Source organism: Stylophora pistillata, chromosome 1, assembly GCF_964205215.1.
Source record: "Stylophora pistillata chromosome 1, jaStyPist1.2, whole genome shotgun sequence".
Classification (NCBI taxonomy): domain Eukaryota; kingdom Metazoa; phylum Cnidaria; class Anthozoa; order Scleractinia; family Pocilloporidae; genus Stylophora; species Stylophora pistillata.
The window spans coordinates 52,931,259-52,940,133 of record NC_142519.1 but is presented as its reverse complement, the minus strand read 5'-3'; the positions used below and the strand labels follow the sequence as shown (position 1 = coordinate 52,940,133).

The window sequence follows — 8,875 nt, the reverse complement described above, 5'->3', positions numbered from 1 at the left end:
AAAAACGTCTTTTTCAAAGTAATAGAAACGCATTTGACACATTTACGCTCAAGAATGTTAGTATTCATGCCGGAAGTATGTTGATCATTATTCCCAAAATTACGCCGTTAAAATTTATTTAAGCCTATCGGTGACCTTCAAACGGTTTCAATTCAGGTATTTGAGATATCATTAATTTTACTCTGCTCGTCACACAGTTCTGGATCTGGTGGACTCTTTGGATCTTAGAACTGAAAAGTTAGCCTCCAAATGTTTCCAAGTATACTTAATTTAAAGTCGTTCACGGTATTACAATTTTCGCCCGCACGCATACTCTGAAAATGTTAAATGCCTTATTTCATTGAGAATTATGGGGAAACCCATCATCTTTTCACTCCTTATGACTGTAATGTTTTCTCGGCCTAGCATATGAGAGAATCGCTCACACTGGGTATATATCATCCCCTCAGCGAATAGCCGGCGACGAGTGTCTCCGGATACTATTCCCGCCATAATTCGGTCACAGTCTCCCTCACGGCTGGCCGAGTCGTCAGACTGAGGCTAACACAGCGTGCTTCAAGTAGTTTATTTCCTGCAAACTGTTGTTTACAACCTCACACATGACTTCAAGCGATAATTTTAGCAATCTAAATAATTTCAAATCTACAAACGATTTAAGAAAACTCAAATTAGAAGAGCTGAAGGCGATCTTGAGGAATTTTGGCGGGCAAACAAGCGGAAAAAAAGATCTTGTCCTACGTTGCTTCGTTCTTGTCGAACGATCGAAAGGCGATCCTTTGATTGATACAAACAACTTTTCTGTGCCTTCTACATCCTGTATAGCTGATGTTACTTATGAAGTAATCATTAGAGAGGCTAATAATTGCGTGTGGAGCTAAGACCTGAAAGAACTACCCGCGTTTACGTTTGTCCAACTCTATGATTATCTTGCGAAGAAGACATTGAAATACAGCTACCTCGATGTGTCAGCAAGCGCTGGATACAAAAGGTTGAAAGCCTTCAACTTTTTCAAAGAAGGCCACATCAAGGATCATCAACTTTTCCTAAAAGACAGCCATGTATAGACCAATAAGACCAATAAGAATGCTGATGTAAGGATGTAGTGGGTTCAAGTTGCTCAAATTTCGAAACCTAAATTACATTTCCTTTCAAAATTCCTTGACAAGAATGACCAAAGAGTTGATTAACATGGGGCTTGAAATTAGGGGAAAAAATCTTTCATCAACTTTTGGTGCTTAATCAGTAAAAGTGGTGGAAGTTGAAAACTTTTTAATGCTTGTGAATGTATGAAAGTCATATATATGAACTGCGGTTAAATAAACTAGTGTGAGACCAATATCTACAGAAATAAACACTACTTAAGCAGTAGTGAAAATTAGGCCTGAAAAAAATTTGGGCCGGTACAGAATTCAAAGCCATGACCTCTACAATACCAGTGCAATGCTCTACCAACTGAGCTAACAAGCCAACTAGGAGCTGGTCATTGTGTTGGTTCATAATAAACCTGTGAAGTGAATTTTTCTCAGGCCTTATTTTCACTACTGCTTAAGTAGTGTTCATTTCTGTGAAGATCGATCTCACACTAAGAAGATTTTTAGTTGCCACTTCTTTAAGCTAGAACTTAATGTGCCATTTAACCCTAGCTTTAATGGACCATCCATTTCTGACTGGCATTATGCAACAAACGTGAGCATTGTGTTAATTTTTCACAGTTTGCATATACTTTAAACAAAGTTAAACTAACTTGAAAGTAGCCTTTCAACATTTCACTGTTTTCTTCCCAGTCAGGAAATTGAAGAAGCATACAAGAGACTGAAGAAGGAAATTGATAACCTGGGCCCTGAAGTAGGCAAGTTCCGCTGCATCCCTCTGTATTCAACTCTTCCTCTGCAACAGCAGCAGTGCATCTTTGACGCCCCTCCAGCAAAACGCCCTAATGGTGCCATTGGGCACAAGTGTGTGGTGTCCACCAACATTGCTGAAACATCTCTTACCATTGATGGTGTGGTGTTTGCCAGAGATCCTAGATTTTCCTAGCAGAAGGTCTGTCTTACTTCAGTATTTGAGTACTGTCTACTTTGCACAAAGTATTTTACTGTTTTTCTTGTCTCTTAACAAGCATGGGACAAAGAAAACAGTCTGAGTTCCCCTAAGGAATCCAACCCCAGACGATTAGATTCAGTGTGCAGGTTCAATTCCTCGTGAGGTCTCAGAACTTTTCCTCTGTCCCATGTTTGTCACAAGGTAAAAAAATATCAACTGCTTTTTCTTACAAAGCTCAAAAATCTACATCTTTCTAATTCTGCATATATATTTTATTGTTCTTTATCATTGTTCCTTAACAGGTTGACCGAGTGTAAAGTCATTTTGTCTTTGGTTTGTCTATAATAGGTGTACAATCCCCGTATCCGTGTAGAGTCACTGTTAGTTTCTGCTATATCAAAAGCCAGTTCACAGCAGAGAGCTGGCCGTGCTGGTCGCACACGTCCTGGCAAGTGTTTCAGATTGTACACAAAGAAAGCTTATCAAACTGAAATGCAAGACAATACCTACCCTGAAATCCTGAGGTCCAACCTTGGTACTGTGGTGCTTCAGCTGAAGAAGTTGGGCATTGACGACTTGGTGCATTTTGACTTCATGGATCCTCCTGGTAGGTTCACTGCTTGTGAGCAAGCTGGTACATGTGTATTAGCCCTTGATTTGTGGTGATTCCCAGAAGTGTCATTTTCTAAGGAATAGCTCAAAGTCTTGCAAGTAAAAGGTTGCATACAAACCAAACAAAGAAAGCTAAGACTTCATTCTTTTTTTTTCAATTTGATAGCACCAGAAACTTTGATGAGAGCACTTGAACTGCTGAACTATCTTGGTGCCCTTGATGACAATGGAGACCTCACATCACTGGGCTCCATGATGGCAGAGTTTCCACTTGACCCTCAACTTGCCAAGATGGTGATTGCCAGTTGTGACCATAACTGTTCTAATGAAATTCTCTCCGTTACTGCCATGTTATCAGGTATACAGATATCAAGTCAACCTGTTGATTTACTTAAAAATACTTTTTGATAAATTGTTATCATTATAATTTATGAATGATCCTGGCTCTGTCTGTTAATTCCTCAGGTGTTTATGAGACCAAATGAAGCTAAGAAGGCAGCTAATGAAGCTAAGATGAAGTTTGCTCACATTGATGGAGACCACCTGACCTTACTGAATGTTTCCCATGCATACAAACAAAGTGAGTTTGACTTGTAACCCGTACTTACATTGTATGCCAATCTTTCTGATGTTGTTGTTTGTACACTGTTAACTAAAAACACCATCTACTAATCTTGTCCTCCTAGTCCTTTCTGTGCAAGTCATTATGGAACCTTGTTTTTTTTTCTCCTTGGGGAAGATTTCAATTTAAACTTTTCATTGCCAAGATCTCATTTATAATTCTTCTCACTGTCTGCCACACAATTCTTGTAATGTTAGTTTGGAGAATTTGGTATTGGATCAACTCATTGGATTCTCTATTCTCATCACTTGTCTGCTTGTTGTTGTATTGAAGTTGTAAGCCGAGAAATTCTGTCTTGGTCACTCGTGGGAGTCAAAGGATTAAACTTATTTGCAGATAATCTGACAATTCAGGTTCATGAGTAACATTGCATTTACCAGTATAATGTAACTCTTTGTTTCAGTTCTAGTGCAGAAGTTGGAGCAGTTTTTTTTCTGCAGTCTCCTGGGATTTTGAGGTAGTTTTAGGCAAGATTAGCCAAAATGTCTTCTTATCCTTCTGCTGATCTAATCAGGGTTTACAAGGACCAAGAAAGGGAACTCACTTTTGGTTGTGAGATTTGCCAGCCTTGAAAAGGGTACTTTGCTATTTGTAGGCTGGCTTGACACAGTCAAAGCCCAAAGATGTCCTAGCTATTTCAAACAAAACTTTTTTATCCTTATTTTTAGACCATGAAGATACACAGTGGTGTTATGATAATTTTATCCAACATCGTTCTCTCAAATCGGCTGATAATGTGAGAGAGCAACTTACCAGGATCATGGACAGGTTCAACTTTGCACGACGTAGCACTGACTTAAACAGATTCATGTGTGTTTGAAAACTACATCAGCAATTTGGACAGTGTAAAATTATGTTTGGCCACAAACAGGTTCTCTTTTGATGCTGCCAACTCGTGTACAAGTACTTTGAGTTCAGAATGTCCTACCAAAATGAAGAGTGGTGAGAAATGGCATTTGTTCCCCAAACTAATGCAGGGATCTAATTTGAAGTACTTCAGACACTGACCATTAAATCTGTAAATCCTACCTACCCACCCACCCATCCCTCCCACTTTACTGTTCTGATGAGTAGGTGGCTCATTTGGAGAGGTCTAGACACTACCTGACGGTCAAAGACAACCATGTGAGACATTACCTACCTATTCCCTTTACTTACAGCACAAAATTTCTGTATCTATAGGTTATATAGTAATAGCACAACATTGATCAAGCCCTGTTTTCATAATTATTATGCTGGGAAAATCCAAGCCAATCAGCAATTTCACTGTTTCCCAACTGTCCCAGATTTTGCTAATATACTAGGAGATTGACGGATGTCTTTGCCAGACTCTTGGGTACACCATTTTCTTTGTGATGAGGGGGTGCTGAGGCTAAGCAACTAAAGGACTGGTAACAAGCTAAACTACTGACATCACTGACAGCAAAAAAAGAACTTGTCATTGTGTAGGATCACCGAAGCATCATACTGAGAGCAGATAACTCCATGGGAAGGAACCCTCCAAATGTGTGGCTTCATAGCTCAGTTGTCAGTTGGGCCAAATAGTACCTGGGAGCCATGGGATTAAATCCCATCAGTCTGAGGTTTTTCCAGGCTTCTTTTCATCAATTCTTAAAACTCCAGTACAACTGCAAGGATTATACCCTTGCTTGATTTTTATCCGCAGGTCAATTGAAATTTACTTCACTATAATTATTATTTTATCAACCATTAGGTTGTACAACTGCATCTATCAACTTGTTTGGATCACAAGCTTGAGTGAGTGTGGTACAATGAGTTTGTTTTGACCACCAAGAGCTACATTCGGACCTGTACAGAAAGAAAGGTTGACCAGTAAGGTTAGTGGTACTCAAGGGTTTCTTGAGTGTATTGTTTTGGGGTGTTTACACAATAACCCTTTGTGACTGATCTGTGAAATGTTGTCACGAGTGCAACAAAAACAAATTCAACTGAATCTTGGTCAACTGTGATCTCCGGCAATTGATGATGTTATCTTTGTTTTCATCAAGACCTACCAGGAGGATCTAGTTTCTTTTTTGCCCATTTTTTAGGTCAGGTGTCATTTTTGTAAAAGGTACAAGACCTGTTACAACAGTATCAAACAAGATGACTTTATTAATCATGCATCAAGCTTTTTTTTATGGTGGCTCACTTATTGCACCATGAAGGAGACCTTCTGCTGTGGTGTCAGTCTGTTTAACTATTAGATTCCATGTCGCCATGCATCTGTTCTGTTATAGGTGACAGATGAAGTCAAAATAGTGGTACGAACAAAGAGAGGAGCACTTGGCACTGCTGAGTGTGTAACTGAATGTTCTTACCACAATTTCACATCTTCTGTGATCTATGATTGAAAAGTCACACTGCAACATGAATTCTGTCTGTTTTGTATAATAATGAAGTAAAGAACTTTCAATTATGCTGTGGTAAATGTGTCTGCCCTCCAATAGACCAATCATAGTTCAGCTTACTACATGAACAACAAGATGTAGCATTATTGCAGTAGGCTTGACACAGGAGTGCATTAGAACAGTGGATAGAATCAATTAAGCCTAGAATGCATAAGAGACCTTTTGGAAACCTCAGGAGAGCCTATGAACCTCTTGATTGACTATTGTAAGACATTTTAAGAAAGCTTCCTGCTTGATTTTTGTATAGGTTGGTGAAGATTGCACCCCAGTACTATGACCGTGTGTGAAGCCATGCGTGTCATGGAAAGGATTATAGAGAGTTTACAGAAAAACAGATAAAACTTCAAATGAACTGTGGACAACCTCATTAAGAAAAAAATAAAATATGTGAAAGAGAGAACTTGTAAAAAGCCCTATTGCTGAGAAAATCATGCCATCATCTTGATTTAGTTCTTCTAACTTGAAAGTAGAACTAGATATGTTTCTGTTTTTCCTCTGTTTGCTTCCTGAGATCTTTCCTCGGAAGTTTTTTCAGCTAATGACATAGAAACAGCAACATTCAAGAAAAGACTCGTAGGCCATCCAAGCATGTTAAACAGTTTGCAGCTCCAAGTAAAACCTGTTCCCTAAATCCTTTAGTTTCTGATTTGTAACTTGTTGCTGTACATAGCTTTCGATCGCTTTCAATGTCTTTGTAATGTTAACTTCGAAACTCCAGAGAATGATTTAACTTCTCCTTTTCAGCTGCTTTAAATATTCTTGTACATCAATAAAGTGTTTTCACCCATTAGTTAAGTTATTCCCTTTACCTGTTTTCTGATAGTAGTGGAGATAATGTGGCAAGAAGAAGTTGCATGTTCATTACCTCTTGGCATTCACGGGTGAAGTAATCAGCATGCATCTGAGTTCTACAAACTGGCTTGATTTGCAGGTCAGGGATCTTTAACCGAAATTTTTCCCACTCCTTGGTACATGAAACAATTGAAAAATTGCTTAATAAAATCCAAGGAACACACTTTCATTGTGTTGTTACTTTCAACTGTTTAAAAGGAAGACCTTTGGGAAAACTTCAGATATCTTCAGGTAATTTAAGCAGCTGTTACTGATCTTCACCAATGCTTTGCGCCACACATTTTGCCAGACATTGAACATTGAATATGGCAAATCGCAGACACGTTTATTTAGCACTTTGGCCCCGGAAACGGAGGAACACGTTAAATAAGCGAAAAACATCCGCCGGAAGTACGAAGTAGCGCCTTCGGGGCCCCGATAGGGAATACAATTTTTTACACTAAGCCTGTTATGGACATAGTTTTATTTTACATTTACTTCTCTTTTCGTTAATGATACGAATAAACGACTCTCAGAGCAACCTGTAACCTGTAAACTGCGTAGTAATTAAACGCAAAATCATTAAAATATTGTAGCAAGTTTTTTTTTTTTTTTTTTTGAGATATGAAACTTTGCTGCAATTAAAATTGATTTACTTCATGAATATCATTTATTAGATTACCCTTACATGGAATCATAGACAATTTCCCTCAAAAACAAAATTAGACCCAAAATAATCGTAAGACAAATCGTAAGGTTACCATAAGCATAAACAACAGCTGAGCTCCCCTTGAAGTAAATATCTAACTTGAAACTTACCCTCGACAACAAGACTGATGTTAATCCTCTTCAACTGACCATGTTCGTTCACCTCGCAGCTGTATTTGTATTTCTTTTTTGTCCAGTAACTTTGATTCGGAGTCGCACACTAGTGCTGTTTTGTACAACAGTACCATTCATTTTCCAGACAATACGAGGAGCCGGTCTACCTTCCGCTGGCCACCATAAAGATGAAGAATGGTTGAGCAGGACAAACTGAGTCTCTGCAACTTCTTTTAGGCTTGTAGGAACTAAGCACAAACACAAAACTAATGAGACATCGAAATCTGTACACCGAAAATTATATATCTTCATCTTCCTACACCGACAATCGAGTGTAAGACTCGGTGTCTAAAGTTAAGTACATCTACGCAAAATCGTTACTAGGGTAACATATCTTATTCTGTACGAAGGAGAATACGCGCCCAAACAGCATTTTTTATCTAGAAGCTGGATTAAAGTTTTCAAATTTGCGGAGTTAAAGACCTGCGCATAAAAAATCCTCGCAGAATTTAATCGCGCGAAATTTATTACCACATAGAAAATCTAAAACACAGAAAAAAGTGATTACATGTAATAACAACAACATTTATACAGGATATGTATCAACAAATATACAAATTATAAACTACTCTTCCTGTAATTAGTTATACAAATAAGAAAACAAAAAAGAATTAAACTTGAAACTTCTTACCTGTTTCATTCCTAACTTTTCCCTCATATCTTAAGTCCCATTTAAACCAGTATCTATGCTGAGGTGAAAATCTTAACCACATGTTATGTCCACTGGATCACCGAGTAAAATAGGGAGTGTTCCTTCAACAAAATACACCCAGTAGATTGGCAGACTGTATATAACCATCACGGATCTCAAGATACTCCTCATCAGCACAAGGTGCTCCAGGCGAAAAAAAGGACTTATAGATACTAATTCTTATTTTCACATATTGTCCGTACTCCCCTTGAAGGAGCTGAGTGCTATCAAAGTCTCGAATCGTATATTGCCTCGTGTAAACCTCTGCGATTATTGCAGCTATTTAAAAGAACATAGTTTCATGGAGTAAAAGTGATCACACTTTGTACACTAACTTAACTGGTGACTGTCTTTCTCGTTTTCAAGCCTCTGTCATCGTGTACGTAAACGATAATGTAAACTCTTCATAAACTCTGAGATTAGCCTCATAGAGAAATTTTCCCTGTACTTTTCTAGTGCCTCTGTAATATGAGAGGAATTTATTCTTCATAAACCAATGAGCAAGTGAAACTCCTACGTCAGTAATTAACAACTGTGTCTTCTGCAAGAGGCAAAGATCTGGAACGTTTAGGAAGTTGGTTTGAATCAGTTTTACAGACAATTCTCCCTTCAATGGACATATAGAGGCATGTTACCCTCACACGAGCCGTCTCAGCTGTTTTTAAGGTATCCACAACAGCTTGCATCCATTCTACGAGCATTGAGTCCAACTGTAGGAGATAAGAAAGATACACTGTAAGATACAGTGTTTTCGGTTTCAAATGAAATAAACTGCGTAATCAG

The 8,875-nt window shown here is 38.4% G+C and overlaps 1 protein-coding gene across 4 annotated transcripts; it reads left to right on the top strand.

The window, feature by feature from the left end:
• The first annotated feature begins 1,791 nt into the window (after positions 1-1,791).
• LOC148743070 (putative pre-mRNA-splicing factor ATP-dependent RNA helicase PRP1) lies at positions 1,792-6,703 on the top strand. Of its 4 annotated transcripts, none has more exons than XM_088762385.1 (6): positions 1,792-2,043; positions 2,392-2,650; positions 2,822-3,013; positions 3,946-4,219; positions 4,992-5,115; positions 5,936-6,703. In XM_088762385.1, the coding sequence occupies exons 2-4, from the start codon at positions 2,536-2,538 to the stop codon at positions 4,095-4,097; spliced, it is 459 nt and encodes a 152-aa protein (XP_088618511.1). In that variant the 5' UTR covers positions 1,792-2,043; positions 2,392-2,535; the 3' UTR covers positions 4,098-4,219; positions 4,992-5,115; positions 5,936-6,703. The 4 variants fall into 4 exon arrangements, with proteins under 4 accessions (XP_088618511.1, XP_088618507.1, XP_088618517.1 ...); XM_088762381.1 differs by having other exon boundaries at positions 3,946-4,402; XM_088762391.1 differs by lacking the exons at positions 4,992-5,115; positions 5,936-6,703 and adding an exon at positions 3,121-3,235 and having other exon boundaries at positions 3,681-4,088.
• Positions 6,704-8,875: the final 2,172 nt, after the last annotated feature.

Excerpts from the sequence above, each read along its gene's own strand:
- LOC148743070 (XM_088762385.1), top strand. The coding sequence starts at position 2,536 with ATGCAAGACAATACCTACCCTGAAATCCTGAGGTCCAACCTTGGTACT. Across the intron at positions 2,651-2,821 it reads TGACTTCATGGATCCTCCTG|CACCAGAAACTTTGATGAGA; the intron begins GTAGGTTCACTG and ends TCAATTTGATAG. Across the intron at positions 3,014-3,945 it reads CGTTACTGCCATGTTATCAG|ACCATGAAGATACACAGTGG; the intron begins GTATACAGATAT and ends CCTTATTTTTAG.